The sequence below is a fragment of the Pestalotiopsis fici genome (assembly GCF_000516985.1).
Source record: "Pestalotiopsis fici W106-1 unplaced genomic scaffold PFICI_Scf_4, whole genome shotgun sequence".
NCBI lineage: Eukaryota > Fungi > Ascomycota > Sordariomycetes > Amphisphaeriales > Sporocadaceae > Pestalotiopsis > Pestalotiopsis fici.
This window is the reverse complement of record NW_006917094.1, coordinates 1320680-1336836: the sequence shown is the minus strand read 5'-3', so window position 1 is coordinate 1336836 and position 16157 is coordinate 1320680. Positions and strand designations below refer to the sequence as shown.

At 50.0% G+C, this 16157-nt stretch overlaps 5 protein-coding genes across 5 annotated transcripts; all 5 read right to left on the bottom strand.

Annotated features, from left to right (window-relative positions):
• Nucleotides 1-378: 378 nt before the first annotated feature.
• Nucleotides 379-897, bottom strand: PFICI_06383 (uncharacterized protein; the record flags this gene model as incomplete). The annotated part of the gene is made up of 1 exon (XM_007834964.1): nucleotides 379-897. One exon carries the CDS (start codon nucleotides 895-897, stop codon nucleotides 379-381), a length of 519 nt encoding a protein of 172 aa, XP_007833155.1.
• An 828-nt stretch (nucleotides 898-1725) lies between these two features.
• PFICI_06382 (uncharacterized protein) lies at nucleotides 1726-2440 on the bottom strand (the record flags this gene model as incomplete). Its single annotated transcript, XM_007834963.1, has 3 exons — nucleotides 1726-1997; nucleotides 2065-2198; nucleotides 2256-2440. 3 exons carry the CDS (start codon nucleotides 2438-2440, stop codon nucleotides 1726-1728), a joined length of 591 nt encoding a protein of 196 aa, XP_007833154.1.
• Nucleotides 2441-3702: 1262 nt separating this feature from the next.
• PFICI_06381 (uncharacterized protein) lies at nucleotides 3703-4747 on the bottom strand (the record flags this gene model as incomplete). Its single annotated transcript, XM_007834962.1, has 2 exons — nucleotides 3703-4616; nucleotides 4711-4747. The coding sequence occupies 2 exons, from the start codon at nucleotides 4745-4747 to the stop codon at nucleotides 3703-3705; spliced, it is 951 nt and encodes a 316-aa protein (XP_007833153.1).
• A 1039-nt stretch (nucleotides 4748-5786) lies between these two features.
• On the bottom strand, nucleotides 5787-6753 carry PFICI_06380 (uncharacterized protein; the record flags this gene model as incomplete). The annotated part of the gene is made up of 3 exons (XM_007834961.1): nucleotides 5787-6064; nucleotides 6153-6604; nucleotides 6686-6753. The coding sequence occupies 3 exons, from the start codon at nucleotides 6751-6753 to the stop codon at nucleotides 5787-5789; spliced, it is 798 nt and encodes a 265-aa protein (XP_007833152.1).
• Nucleotides 6754-7657: 904 nt separating this feature from the next.
• PFICI_06379 (uncharacterized protein) lies at nucleotides 7658-14003 on the bottom strand (the record flags this gene model as incomplete). The annotated part of the gene is made up of 3 exons (XM_007834960.1): nucleotides 7658-7675; nucleotides 7731-13774; nucleotides 13826-14003. 3 exons carry the CDS (start codon nucleotides 14001-14003, stop codon nucleotides 7658-7660), a joined length of 6240 nt encoding a protein of 2079 aa, XP_007833151.1.
• Nucleotides 14004-16157: the final 2154 nt, after the last annotated feature.

Here is a 16157-nt window from a genome sequence, read left to right as displayed (position 1 = left end):
ATCAGAGAGAGTATCCTGTTTCGGCTGCGCAGCCTTCCTACAAGGTACAAACTATGGCATCCCAATCGCGCCTCACTTAGTAACAAGAGACATTCATTATCTCATATTCCTATTCACTCACTGACATCATTCAATCGAGTCTAGCTTGATCTTGTATTTGATAGATTCGCTGTCTTTCTATGTGTACGCTTCGGCATGACTCTAATGTTTCTCTTTCTCTCTAATATTGTAAAGACACTATCCATCCTACTCTAGTATTGACTTCACAGTCCCATACTTTCATCTTGTTCAGAGATCCCCGTGGAGTGAGGGTCCTGCCCTTTTGGTGTGTTCCCTTATATTGTCAGCCTGATCGGCCCAGGTCAGCACGTAATGTACTTACAGCCAAAACTGTTCGACCTCGACGTAATTTGGATCATTGCAATTTACGTAAACGGACACGGTCCTGGACATTACCCCAAATGTTCCAACCCCGGAACCGTTCGAGTTGATGATTTCTACAAGCCCAGCTGTCTGTTGTGTTACGTCCTTCCAGATCGTGTCGACGTTCCAAAGGCCCACATCTAATTGCACGAACTCAATGTCGGTTGGGTGAGTGTTCAAGAGGACCACCATCAAGGCGTGAGGAGAATCGCTGAGCTGGGTGCCACGCCCGGTCCGGATAATAGACATGCGACTTCCCGAGTCGTTGTAGCTGACAATCGTCTTGCCATACGCCCAGAACTTTCGTGCCAGCATGAGACGCGGCACAATCGAGGCATTATTGCGCGGCGATGGATACTCGTTCATCTCCCGTTTATTGTACACATGGGACCAGGACACACATGGATGCCCAAAGTTATCGCCCAACAAAATGAATGCGTAAGCAAGGGGAACAAACCAGGGTTCAACCGGCATCTTTGAAAATTAGATTCACTTTCGCAATACAAGCATTAATGCAGCTCTCACCTCGCGTGCACGTCCAATTTGCTGTTGGTAACTGTTAGTTGGTTTACTTGTTCCCTGATTTGTTCTGTATGAGGGAGATTTTGGACTTGCAGTGTCATGTGTTGCAACGAAGGTCTGTGACAGGTTTTAGTTGGGATCTTTCCAGCCAAGAATGATATAGAATGGAGTATTCACAATGGCGTGATTGGGCTCCCGAGCGGCCAAACTCCCCAATGCCAATGACCGCAAATCCACAGGGCCATCCATCCGTGATGCTCTGGAAAATGCCGAGCATACTGCAATAACTTGTGTTAGTAATTCAACACTTTTTCTTCTTTACCGATGAATGTGCTCTTCTGAGCACTTTGCCCAAGTCTGCTGCCTTGCAGCAAAGAATAAAAAAAAGGGAAAGATGTACTTGTAACACCAACTGGCACAGGTGTAAAAGAAGATAAAGAGTGTTGCTTACAGGGTACATCGTATAAAAGGAGGCGGTGACCCGTAAGATAAAGGTACTGGCGGAGAGCGATGATATCGTCTTTCCAATAGTCGCCTATCATGACCCATTTTTCTGTATATGCTTGTAAAGTATCAACATGGGGGACGAATATGTCTCGTATGAATTTTGTCGAACAACGCCTTAAATCTCCAAGTCGCATACCGCCCAACTTTAGCTGCTTTTTGAGCCAACTGACCCATTGGCAGAAGTTCTTTTGAACGGCGGAATTCCCGAAATCGATGAATGATCGGATGCTGTTGGTGAGCGCACCTGTCAATATGGGATTGGTTCGGTCTTATTTAACAGGAAGGATGTACTTGCAGATCATCGTCATGGCCCGTCCGACGGTCAACATCGTCTGCCCAGCGCTTCTGGCTGAATCGCCAAATGCCTTTCTCGTTTGTCGCGGCATTGACATCAACACCCGTGAAGCAGGATTTAGACCACTTCATCGAATTGTGGTATAATTTCACGCGAAGACTGTTGCCAGGCCAGAAGCGGCGGCCATGAAAACTGAAAACGGTCCATGCACTGATTTCTTGGGGGCGCCAATCGATGTCAAGACGGGGATCTGGAGATGAGAAAACATTGGTCAGCCTCATAGCACATGCATGCTATCTCCCGCCTGCAGGGTAAACTGCCCTGGGGGTTCGCCCTGATGGCCTTAACAGGCTCCGTTGTATCCGCACCAGCCTTGTGATCCAAGACAGCGTCGAAAATGATCTTGATGCCACGTCTGGATGCTTCTTCAGTAAGCCTGTGCAACTCCAATCTGCTGCCCCATTTAGTGCTTCTTGTGCCCTTTTGATTGAATTCTCCCAGGTCCTACAGGTCGTATGCATCATAGCCATCGCTCGTGAGCGATGCGGCCTTGGTGGCAGGCGGAATCCAAATGTGTTTCACACCGAGATGTCCAAGCCATTCGAGTTCTTCTGTGAGGTGGTTCCATTGCTTGTAGTCGACAGGAATGTTGGAATCGAAGCCTTGAAACATGACTTCGTTCGGGCCGTCCATTGTGTTCCTTGCGCTCCGAAATCCCGTTGCCGGTAATGTGGCGAAATGGCCCCCGAGCGTACGTCGGAGTCACCGCTGAGAGGTGCTGTGGGACGCGAAATGAGGCGATCTGAGAGGCGGTAATTCGGTCGACGGGAGGGGTTCCTCTCTCTCCCGAATCTTGGATGGAGGAATTTTGCCTCAACCCGTGGTGACTATAATCTTGTGAAAATTCAGTGTCTCCTGATTCCTCGTATTTCTAGTGCCTCGAGTTGTACTTGTCTTGGTTGGTGCGTGTCCGTTTGGGTCCTTGGTATACTAAATTCTCTTGACTGATCCCGTAGTATCTGAGTCCTTTCTGTCTGATTTCATGCTCTTTCAAGTCAATTATTGCTTGGGTCAACGTTGGTGAAGCAGGTGCTGATAATGCTGCTGCTGTTGTTGTTATGGTTTCTGCTGGGTGATTCTGGGTTGAACAGGGCTGAGCCAAGTCGGTAGATAATCTCCCGTAGGATGAAAGCCAAACAAAACTGGTCATAGGTTGCGGCAGGTGCTTGGCGAGCGAGGTGACGTGTGGTGTGCTCTTGCCTGGAATTCTCTTGAAAGATGCCAACACCCTGTAGAGTGACCCTCGTTCCTTTCCTTGTTGGCGATGCTGGTACGGTAGCTCATTCTTTCCTAGAGATTTTCTCGATTCAATATGACACAAGTCTACGAAAAGACCAAGAAGGGACCAATGAAAAAAAGATGTTACCAACTCCACTTACACAGAGTTCAAATGCCGGAGCTGATACCTCCTTTTTGAAGGGTAGCAAGCTGCAAATTGTAGCGGAATACAAGCAATTGTAGTGGTTTGCTGTTCTCAATGTCCCGTACAACAGTTTCGAAAAGAGCCATACCAGCGAACCACCTACGTCTTGATTCAAGGACACAAGACAGCCGCAAACCTGTGTGTGAAATGAGAAATTCTATTTCGCCTTGTGGCAGATCATATACCCAGATCATATGCCCGTAACCCACACCACCCCGCCTACCAAAATAAAACAAAACTCGCTATGTCCAAGATTTGATGCTCGCTGTATCTCTATCCACGCCCGGAAAATGCCATCGTTGAGATGTACGCTTCTATATGTTCTTTTTCATTTTTTCTCGATCTTTCCGTGCCGTCAAAAAGTCCCATGCAAATGACACTGGTCGCTCCCTATCGAGCGTGCCCGGATAGCTGGACTCGTCTCTTCCCTCTGAAAACATCAATCCCTCCCACCTGGGTTAGGTACTTTGCCTTAGAAGCCGTCCTTGGGCACGCCCCTTTCGGCTTCCGCCTTCAGTCTCTCATTGTTGACCCGCACCCACCAGGCATGCGACTCGTCCTTGCCGACAAAGTTGCCCTGCTCGTCCATTTCGTCCCAGGGCTTGGGGGCCAGGATATAGTGGACATTCTTGACGCTGTCGTCGCGCCAAATGGCGTCGTGCACGCCGGGCCAGCGCATGGTCTTGAGGGCATTGTAAATGTAGGGCAGGGGGACCCAGCGGCCGCGGTACAGATCCGACAGCACGCTCTGGTCGGCAAAGTCCATGTTGAGGGCGTGCGCCTCCATGTACTCGACAATCTGGCGGTAGACGCCCTTGCCCGGGTTGACGACCTGGAGGCCGCCGTTCATGAAGCCCAGGGGCCCGACGGCCGGGTCGATGCCCTGCGTCTGCGCCTCCTCGGGAGCGCCGTGCTGGTGGGTAAAGGCGCAGTGGGCGGGGATCCAGTCCTTGGGATAGTGCGGCTTCTTGAGGGGGTTGCAGACGCAGGCGTGGCCGGCGGCAAAGACGCGGCGGCCGACGCCCTTTTCCACGTCGGCCGGGTCGTCGAGCTCGAGCTCCATGAGCTCGTCCATGTTGCGCAGCACGAGCATGTCCGAGTCGAGCTGGACCACGCGCTTGTACTGGGCCAGGGAAAAGGGCGTCAGCTTGCTCCAGCAGTCGTAGAACCGCGGGTCGTTGCTGTAGTCCTTGCCCTGGGTCGGCAGCAGGTACTCGATGCGTTGCGCCGGGATGCCGCGGGCCTTGAGCGCCGCCAGCCCGGACTCGGGAAAGGTGTCGGTGTAGAGGGCGACTAGCGGGTATTTGGACTTTTGTTGCTTGAGAGAGAAGTCGAGGGTGAGAAGACCAGAGAGGTAGGCATTGTTGGTGATCAAGGTCGTCCAGACTGTTTAGTATCCCGAGTTAGTATATGCCCCGTGTCTTGTGTGCTATGCGACCAGATCGCCAGGGAGAGAGAGGGAGGCATATTCCAAGCTTACCCTTGTCTGACTCGACTGCTTTCTTTCCGTCCGCCATGGTAATAATGCTTTCAGTAATGTATATTTCGGTTAAAGAAAGGAAAGAAGAAGCACAATATCTTGGGATTATGTCGCTTAGAAATATTTCAGCTGGCAGCAAAGAATGTGGCTGGGAGAAATTATGTACAGAAGAATGATGATGCTGAATTTCTAATGATAAATCATCAGTGCCTACAAGCGCATATACTTGGAGGGGTCCCCCGATTGCGCTATATAACTAAACAAACAACAAACCGGCTTGCGACTCGTCACTTGCGACCGAAACCGAGTGGGGTCCGAGATATAATAAATCAGAGAAGAGCCAAGAGATTGGGATCAAGATAAGGGCCGAGTTTCAAGAGAGAGAGCGAATGATTCCAAAATAGATTTCCTAAAAGTCGGCAAGTTTCGTCTTCTCTCTCTTTTCCTCTTCTCATGGCCACCACTACGACGCGTGTACGCAGGTAGACTTTTGCTACAGCTCGTTTCGAAAACCGTCTTCTGCCCCTCCATCCAAACACGTTCCAGGCTTGCGAGCAATTGAAAGCTGCCCCTCCTTTTAAGTGACAGTCCAACCCCCCACTAACGCGCGCGATTCTAGGGGATCGCAGAGCATCCCTGTCTGGAGGGTTTGAGCCAATCCCGGTCCACGTGTCTCATGTATACTCGATGAGTTGGACCTTAAGATCAGCACAGATAGCAGATCAGACGGACTCTTTTCAAAGGGGAAATATGTAAAAAGTCTGGGGGTCGTTTATTTAAAGAAAAAGGTAGCTTGAATCTTCTCTAGTCTGTCTAAGCAAATGTTCTTGTTGTGGATGCGGAATTCTGTCAAACCAATGCATAGTATCGTAGAATCGTATCCACATCATGCTCGGACGAGTATCCGATCCTTGAGGCATGACCAATGTGTCAAACCCACGATGACAACTATTGATAGACGAAACCTCGGCCTTGCCGGTGTCTGTCCTGCTTTCAAATATCCTCCAGTGAGATGAATTGTCTGCTTTCTTTCTTACATGTCCAAATTCCTTCTTCCTTTTCGGCGAATAGATCGCTCACTTTAGTCCACCGCTCAACAAGATACTCTGCCCCGTCAGATATCCCGTCTTGCAGAGCATGATCACGACATTGGCGCACTCGAGCGGCGTGCCGAGGCGGCCCACGGGTATGTTGCGGACGTCACCGGCCGTGCCCTCGAGCATCTTGGCGTCGGGAATCATGCCCGTGTCCCCAATCATGGCCGGCGCCACGTCGTTGACCGTGATGCCGTGCTGCGCCTGCTTGGCCGCCAGGTTCTTCATCATGCCCGTCAGGCCTGCCTTGGATGCGGCGTCTGTTTGCATGTGGGAAAAAAGGATTTGTCAGAAGAAAAAGATCCAGATGGACAAGTAGTTTGAGAAATAAACGTCGTATGAACTCACAATGACACCCGTTAATTCCACCCCCAATAGCGGCAATTGAGCTCACAAAGACGAGCCGACCCCACCCTTGCTTTTGCATCCACGGCACACTGAGCTTGGCCAGCACAAAACTGGCGCGCAGGTTGACGTTGAGCGTATAGTCAAACTCGTCAATGGGAATATCTAGGATATCAGGAATGCGCTTGCCGTAGCCGGCATTGGACACGAGGATATCTGGTCCTTCGTGCCCGCTGCTGGGCCCATGCTGTTCCCGTAGCTCGGCAAACAGCCGCTCAATGTCGGCCACTGACCCCGTGTCGACCGTGTGCACCGAAATCTTTCTCTTTTCCTCGGCACCAGAAGATGCCATTAGCTCTTTGACCAGGTCATCTACTGGCTGTCTATTCCTGTTGCAGGTCAATGCCAAAGAGGCCCCTTCCGCCCATAGCGAGCGAGCACAGGCGGCACCAATGCTGTTTGATGCGCATATGTGTTAGCCTAGGTTAATAAGTAGCGGTTCACCTTCCACCCTCTCTCTCTCATCTCAAACATACCCTCCTGATGCGCCAGTAATCAGTGCCAAGCGGCCCTTGATCTCGTTGTCAACTTTTGCCATTGCCATGATGCGTGTCGAGTAGGCTTTGTATGCGTGTATGTGTATATGTCTTTGCTTGCGTGTATCAATGTCAACAAGGGGGGAGTGTCTGGTCTCTCTTCAATTGATGTTTCCAAACTAAGTACTTGATACACAGGTGCCGGTAGCGGGGAGGAGCTCCGCTCAGCCTGCTTGGGGGACACTTTTTTAACTCCTCAGACGAGGCGCACCACAGTTACGACCACAGTAGGCACGTAGGTAGGTAGGTATGCTTTTACTAAGTCAAGCAAGGTCAAAGAATATACATGACCAAAGGGGGGATCCATTCGCCGACAATAACCTCAAAACTCCCACCCACGGGATCTTATTGCGGAGCAATCCACAATGGACCTCAACTACTCCAAATCTACAACCACTCAGTTCAACCCCAACCTTTTCCCCATACTCTTTGGAACTGCGTTCAGTCACATATTCAAAAAGAAAAAGAAAAGTAAGAAAAGAAAAGTTTAACCTGATATCAAAACTGGCAGATCACGAGCATTTACTCTTGTTCGTACACGTTGATACATTCGAGGTCAATCCACATTTTATTCGTACATAGATATTCTATGGAAATGAGATCTCGGTGGATCAACTAGGACGGCAAGCCTACATCTTTCCTTCCACCCTCGTCGATACAACCGCGAATTTCAAATAACTGGCTTGCATCCAGTCGGACAGTAAAGCATTGTATGGTATCTAGAAAGGTGATAGAGGAAGGGTCGTCTTGCGCTTCCGTCTATCAATGCAATTTAAGTAATCCAGTACATCATCTCGTATGATTCGTCCATGTGCCTGCCCAAAGGAAAAACTCCAATTCTTGCTATGCCTGAAACGCCTTGCTGTAATGATCGTAGTGATGAATCATGAGTCACAAAAGAAAAAGAACAATTCAATACCGTTTGTATTTCTGTCGCCAAGGTTAGTATTTGCAGCCTTGGACAATATTGGTCATGCGAGCTTACCTCTTCAATCCTCCTCCTATTGTGCGGATCCAATGAATTGGTTGCGCCCATCAAGGTCTGTCCAATGGCTCTGCTTGAACCGATCAGAGGCCTAAAAACAATAGTCGGTGTATGTTTCAACACGGCCTTTGCGGCATCTTGAGCACTCTGGCTCTGCTGTACGGCGCCGGGAATGGCAATAATGGCGTCCCGAGCCACATTCAGGTCACGTTTGAGGCTCACGTAGCCGCCTCTCAGGCCTTGGAAGATACCGCTCGGCTGCTCTGCATATAAGCTGATTTGCTTGGTGTTCTCGTTGTCTGCCTCTTCATCTTCCCAGTCGCCTTCCTGCTGGCCCGGCTTGGCGAGTAGACCTTCGGCCCCTTGAAGAGCATACTGGGTGCCTACTGCAACCTTGGCCCCGAGCTTCACAATCTCCGTACCAGTAGTCTTTGCAAACGCAGCAGCACCTTTACCAATGCTGCGTACAATCTTGCCGTCTTTCTTGTACTCCTTGATGGGTATTTCAATGAGGTCTCTGATACCGCTGCCAACATTGACCAGAGAACGCACCGGCGCAAGTCCAGCTAGAATGCCTGGCAACTGATTTCGCTTGATTTCAGGCATCCAGATGTCGTTTAGCATCTGGCCCAGTCGGTCAAAGCCAGAAACGCCATATACAATGGTATGTCTCAAGACCATGCGTGCCTCGTCCAAGATCAGAAAATTCATGAATTCAGTAGTGTGCCCGGACCTCAGACCGGCATAGTCGACGCGCTTTGGCTTGAAGTCAAGCTTGACCGGGACGGAATTGACCTCGGCTCGTTGAATAAAAGGCTTATCGGCCTCAGATGCCTGCACGGGCGCATCTGGATCTTTGAACTCAAAGAAACGTGTAATAAAGTCCAAAGCATCCTGGTCGACATGCAGTCGCAGTGGCAAAAGCGTAGCCTTGAGGACAAACTCGGTGGCCGACAGCTCCTGGAGTGGCTTGACCTTGAGGAGCTCAATGTGCGCCATGCTTGTATTCATTTCTCGCTCGCCTGCATCTTGGTCATACGTTGCAAACTTCTTCCATGTTGATGTTGGCACATGATCAAAGACATTCACATCCTTGATCTTGACGTCGATTGAGGTTTGCGTTTCTCCGGAATCCTCCGCAAAATTGGCAATGTCGACATTGATACCCTCCAGCTCAAACGTGATCTTGTGCCGCTTACTGCGTTCGAGCTTGAGCCTCTTCTTGGTACGCTTGCTGCCCATCCGACTAGGAGTTGCAGTCATTGCTGTGGTGGCGATTGATTCCGTTTCCGTGGCATTGTCGTTGAGGGCTTCATTGATATTTCTCGTAAGCTCTCGAGGGTCGCGATTGGCTGGAACGCCAATGTAGATGGAGTTGAATAGAAAGTCCCCAATGACGGTCTCTTCCTCATCAATCATTGCCTCCATATCCGCAGTTACGTGCACGCGATCCGACCGCCCACGTCGCTCTAGTGCTTTGGCCTCAACCTCTTCGACGGCTTTCGTAATCACGTCTCGAGTATGCGTCCAATCGTACCCGTCAAACAAGTTCCAGATGAAATGCACATCCCTTACTCGTACTGTCATGGGGTATCTTGTGGATCTGGTGTCTTTGGGTTGTTCATAGCGATTCGCGGTCGAATTCCATTTTGGTGCGTATCCGTGAATCACAGACTGGGTGCCAAAATAGTCATCATGAACAACCAAATCTGAGTCGTCATCCTTGTCATTTTCATTGAAATTTGTGAGAAGAACGCCGTCGTTCGTGTCCTGCGATGAGGTGTGTCCTGATATGACGGAATCAACTAGATCATGTCCTTCGCCCTCCAAGGACTCATCGTAGAACTGAGAATGGACATCCAATGGGCTAGATTGACTGGAGTCGCCGAGATCGACTCCTTCGAGATCTTCGCCGCCAAGCTCCTGGGCTAGTCCAAAGTCATCATCAAAATCAAAATTGCCCTCAGCATTGCCAAAGGCGTCTGCCGATATTGATGCTAGAAGGTCCTGCATGGGCACAACTGCTGTTTGATACTTTGGAATCTTGCTTGGTGGGGTCGGCGGTTGCAGAGCATTAGCCAGTGCCATCAGTGTTTGCGTCGAGTCTGCGCAAGTTCCCATGACAATTAGATTGTCACGAACTTCAACATCGACGAACTTTGACTTGTCCTCGTTTGCTCCAGCGAGGATATTGATCTTTGCAGCTGATATGAAACAGATATCCACATATCCTTGCGCACACAATTCGATAATCTGGTCTGAACTAGAATTCGACGGACGACGTCGAGAAGCATGCGCAGGACTGCCCAGTGCTTCCACATTATCCGTCAATAGTACCGAACCTTTGTTGAAATGGAATGCGGCATCGGCTTGGTCACTCTTGGAGAGGGACACCTTCAGCCGAGCATCCGTCAAAGCAAGAATCAACTTGGAATGCAGATTCAACGGGTTCAAACCAATCAAACAGTCTCTAAAAACGACGTCGAGCTTGGTTGGCTTCCCTGTATTCGACTTGCCTTTGTCGAACTCCGCTTCAGGTGATCTTCCTGTAATAGCAGTGTGGGCCTGCTCGCCCAGATTAGCAACAGAGGCTGCAAGCTGAATCTCATAGTCCTGTGGCGTTGCGTCTTCGGCGAGATCCAATATGTCCATGATAGTTGGGACTCGATACTCGACGTTCAAGTTTCTCAGACGAAGCTTGATGACCGGTTCCATCGCGTCTGGGATGATCCGCATAGTGAATACCGGCCCGCTGTTTTTCATACCAAGGCTAGAGCCAAGCAATTCCTCTGTCTCGTTTCGATGAATTGATGCGGCGCCGAGTGCAACTGCAATGAGCGAGGGAAAGGTAATGTGCCCGGCTTCAACGTCTTTGAATGAGGTTTGAATGTGCCCGAAGCGTTTGTCGAGACGGACTGACAAATTACAATTGCGAATCATGGCCAATGTCAGGATACCGGGTTTGTCATCTTCGGGAAGATATTTGGCTACAGTGCCAAGGCGGGCAACCTCTTCGCCCAACCCTGGAAGGCACTGGAGCTGTTGCACGTTTTTGACACCAACTTCTACATTGTCCAGATTCAACCGCACCACAGCACCTTTCCGCCTCTGCCTGAGCAGGGTATCCACCATGATTTCATCGTCGTTCTCATCAAATTTGTTCTTTGATGGAATGATGAGTTCTAGCAGTCGCTCGAGATCGTTATCTGTGGGCGAGAACAAGTACTCAATACGAGTATTCATGACCGTGGCGTTGATGGGCGGATCACCCATCGAGTTCCTGAGGAAAGGTCCTGCGAGTTGTATCTTGGTGATGCCAATACCAACACCTTCTTCTCGAGTCACCACTTTTACTGCACTCGTATCCAAGGCAACACTGCATTCTTTTCCTATCAGGTCCAAGTGGAACCCTCCGACACGAATATTGACCTTGTTGTCTTGCGCTGCAGACTTGTCATCGGCTTTGATTGGCGCATCAAAGCGCACTCCACGAGCTTTCTTGACAGTGCGTATGGGGCTTTGAGGGACAGGCGAGGTATTCGAGGTCATAGAAGATCCCATGTTGAGAAAGCTGCTCAAGCCGCCAAACCAGCTGAAAGTTTCATCTAATCTCCGGCAATCGAGTTTCACGTGTAGAGGCAAGGTCTGAACCTGACACCGTGTTGCCTCTGCAGTCTGGGTTATCTTGAGAGAAATATCGGAACCAGCAGATGGGAATGCATCTCGAACGGAGGCTCGCATTTGTAGACGCTGATCGAATGAGAGAATGTCATCGTTGGCATAACCGAACCTGAATTTCTCCAGATCCAGAGAAGTTTGAGTAGCTTTGTCAGTCCTCTCGACATGTACTTTGATATTTTGGAGGCTGGCAGTCAGCAGTGCGTCGGTACCGAAAGCAGCTGAATTGGGGTTCAGCATCCGCTCTGGCGTGTCTGCAATTCCAACCAGTGCCTCAAGGAACTGTATCGAAACCTGTTGTGCTAATATCTTTATGTCTGGTTGGGGAGAAGCAGCTTGCTTTGAAACAGTGGGCTTGGAGGTTTTTTCACTTCCATGCTCCTTAAGTAGAGCCATAATTTTCGAAGTGACCATGGTCAGGAGGAAACTGATGGACGCATCGAAACGAACATCCACCGGTGCTAGCACAACCTCGATAGAGTCATCTTTAGGTGGAACACTATTCTGAGGTAGGCTGTGCGATGTGCTCGACGAAGCCATCGAGGGCCCCGAGTGGGTGTCCATTGTCGATGTTGTTCCGTACACTGAAAAGGCGCCGGGGATGTTGGGAGCAACGGATCGATCTAAACCATAACGACTGCTGGTGGAACCAGTATTTGCGGCAGATGTAGGAGTCTGCGGTTGATTCTGAATCGATGGAACATAGATCGAGACAGCAGCGAGCGATATAATTTCCTTCACGAGTCTCGTTGGTCCGCGAGGCGTGACTACACCTTCTGCCGCTCCTGGATTCTCAGCTCCGTCCGTGTCACCGGAGACGCCGGACTGCTGTTCGTTCTTAGTTTGCAAGTCTTCGCGAGAAGTAAACAGCGGGCTTGCCTGGCCCGATGTAGGACTCTGTCCTCTGGCGTAAGTTGCAGTTTGTGGTTCGAAAGAGGGTCCTGCAATGCCCTGAGTGATCGAGGCGGGCATGTTTTCCACCTTCTTCTCGGGAGTGCCTTCGGCGCTCGACGTCTCCGAGTCATCCCAAGTTCCAGGCATAGTTGAGGATGGTTGCGCATTGCCGGAATGAGAAAAGGCGCTCATGTACATGCTCTCTGCTTCTTCGTGACTAAAGATATGTGACTGGGTTAGATCTTCAGTCGGAGGCGACGCAGTCCCATCGCTTGCTGATCCATTATCCAGAGACAGATAGTTGCCTAGAGTCAAATCTCCCTGTGGCACCAACGTCGGTTCTGAATGGGCATCTCTTTCAAAGGCCGACCAGCGATCGGGCGCTGCCAGCACAGTTGATTGGGCTGGTTGATGATGAGGTGCTTCGAATGGCGGACTAATCTGTGGAGCAAGTGCTCTTGGAGTTGACGGAGCAGATCTTGCGTCCTCTTGTGCGTGATCTTCATCTTGTGAGCTGTTTAATTCATATGGGATATTGAAGGCATCCTCGCTATCCATCATCGGAAAGTACTGGCTCTGTGACAGATCTGTCGACTCATCCAATGGTTCATAGATACTATGAGACAGAGGGTCATCCTCTTCAAACGGAGGGTGCCGAGCTGCCATCACTGGCGAACCTGTGGCGACCGACGATGGCATAGATGATGGCATAGATGATGGCATAGATGAGAGCACAGATGGAGTTCGCGCGAGTGTGGAGAAGACGTTCGCTTCAGATATGAGAGACGCTCGAATCCTGTTGAGTGAGATGCGGCGCTTGCCCTCTCTGAACTCTGCTGCGTCATCTTGGCCAGCAAGTTGCGTGGTGACTCCCTCTACATTCAGGTCGTCGACAGCCAGCTGTAAAGTGACCAACTCTGGTACAGTCGAGTGAACCTCGACGGGGACCTCGACATCTAGCTCGAATATCACTCCCCGTATGGATACCTGTGTCCGATCAACGATGCCTTGCAGAAAGTCGGCCAAGAAAACAGGGAGAGACAGAGGTTGTCCTGTGCCCATGTGGCTGTCGTCATCGCTGCCGTCTTCGCTAGTGCTAGCAATAGACGCGGCAAGATCATGACTTTCAGCATCTAGCGCTGCTTGTAATTCGGCCTTTTCCTTTGAGGGCTCCGTATCGAGAAAAGATTGTGCAAGATCGATCGCCTGTGGTACGAGTTCATCTTCATCGGCCCTGGACTTGGACTTTCTACCCCGGCCGCGTATCGGCTCGTCTCGCGGCGAGTCCTCTGCAGCGACTCTCAGTTTGACTTGCACACCATCAACATCAACGAGTATGGGGCTAGAATATATGGCGGACGGTATCGTAACGCGGAGTTTTAGGACTTTGGCTTTTTGAAGTTTGAATGAAGTTGGGAGCTGGAGTAGATGCTCTAGTTTCTGTGCGGAGAGCTGTGTTAGTCTTGTGGTGTCTGTGTATTCTCACGAAGAATAATACGAAAGGGAATGAACAGTGGGCTAACATGCCTCCAGCTTGATGCCGACATCCTGGAACGTGAGAACGTTGTTCCTTCCCCATTCCAGGTCCAATTTGTCGACGTCTAATGCATCCGTATCGAGGAACTCGAGCCTGGAGAGGGCGTATCGCAACAGCCGTTTGGACATGTTGGAGCTCCCAAAGGAGCGAAAGATGGACGCCATGGTGCCTCTGAACAGAAGCTGATGCAGCTTCCGATGACTACCAGGACGTCTAAAGTTTACGACGCAAGGAATGCTGTTCGTGCGTAGAGAGGCGCGTGATGGAGGCGATGTCGGGTTGGAACACTATCACGGTATCGATAACCCCGTTGGGATGATGCGGGGTGACGGCTCATCGTCGAGATTCCATTTAAAGTGAAAGTGAGAAAGGTCCGCGAGCTGCTTAGCGGGGTGAAACGAGGCGATGAAGCTTTGAGGCAAAACAAAACCTCCCTCAGAGAGAAGGAAGATGAATCTTCGCCCGCCTATGATGAAGTGACAACAAACAGCATCAGCAAGTTCTAGTTGAGTGGCCCGGACTTTGGTTCTCAGTATGTATGGATGGTCTAATGTATGGTAGACGTGAACGATGCTAGCGAACGCTGAAAGGCGCCGATCCACCGATCTCCGCCTCCAGCCCTCTTTAACCTGCCAGGCCGCACCTCGAGCCACCCGATACATGTCATTTGACGCGCTAATGCATCATTATCGATAGCGGAGGGGGAGCGACGTGACAAGGCGGCCCACTGAGTCCATGTCTTGATAGGGCCGCGAGGGCCGCTGTCAATGCATATCCCCCAGTGGGCCTTCGAATCAGGATATGGGTTTCGAGACTCTCAAGGTACTGAAGCCTGTCAAGTGAAGGTGCCCGGTGCACTTCTTACTTTCAGTGAAGCTTTACTCGACCTGGTCCTCGTCATTGCAGCATCGAGATTTGGTCCGCGAACCTGACTTTCTTTTGACGCTTTCGTCCTCCCCAGCCCAACGGCAAAGAAAACAGCAATAGAAAACATGACAATATTCAAGTAAAGCCAAAGTCATACAATTTTTCAGAGCTGCAACGGATGAACAGTCCTACTAAGATTGCATTTAAAGGACAAGCGCCCACAAGAGTTGATCGGCAGCATATCTACAAACCCCCAAGGTACCTTGAGCTTATCTTCCATGGTGAGTCTTGGCGTTGGGTGATTATATGCTGGGTTAGCTGTGATGGAACGTTTATTCCCTTGTAGCCCGACGGACTGTGAATGCTGTTTGTTAGTGTCTGCTCTCATTTGGAAGTCTACCTAGTCGCTTGACTTATTTCAGTTCTGCGGACAGCTTCTTTGGGTGTAACATTGCTTTACTCGCTTTTTTAGTGGTTGCTGCGGAAGCACTGACTGTTTGAATCCTCCGTGATACCATACCTTAATTCCATACCTTGCTACAGATTAACACCATGGTGATACAGCGGGGTATGCGAAGATGCGATTTGGAAAAAGAAAGAAACTTTATACTGAAAGCGTCTACCCCCAAATACTAATTCAAGTGAATGAGAGCAGAAAAGTAGATGATCAAAAGGTGACGTCAGAGTTACCTTGACAATTGAAGTAGTATCGTGGCGATTGAAAGTCTCATCCTTAGAGCATGAGGCTCGATCCGCTGACAGCCAACCCCAGTAACACATCCTTTCGCTACGAGAAGGCTGGGCATTTGCCCACGTGCACGCGGCAGTATCTTCAGACGGAAAAAAGCAAAATAAGTCAATCGCAAGATCTGCATTTAAGAGAGAAAAAAGAAAAAAAGCAAACACCTCAAGCATATTAGATTTATACATGACACCGTCACATTGGGGGAAGAAAGAAGACAAAGATGGGAAGCTAGTGGGGGGCGACTTGTATCTCTAGATTGTGGTTGATATCCCAGGGAAGATATCCTTGACATCCAACCTGACCGAGAAAAAAGCCCATGCATTCTCAACTTCCAGACACAGTACTTACTTACACAGATCGCATCTGTGGCTTGATTCGTCCACCAGGGATCTGTGCCTGCATGTTTAGCTGGCGCTGAGAACGGGCTGTGCATCGTCGGGTCGTACGACCAACAAACAGTTGCAGCTTCGGTCCAACAGTCAGCCCAGGATGAGAAGGATCGCGGGCGGCGCCGCAAAGCGAATTCTTTTTCCTTCCTTGCAACACTCAGCATCCGTGGCATGTAAGCATGTTGTAAAACCAAGGGCAACGCGCGACCATAGTGTCCGTACCATGACGGCTCCAAAAAAAGCTCGAGACGATAGTGAAATATGTGCTCTGCAATTACTCGAAATGAAGCAATTCTGGCTTTTTTTTTTTTTTTTTT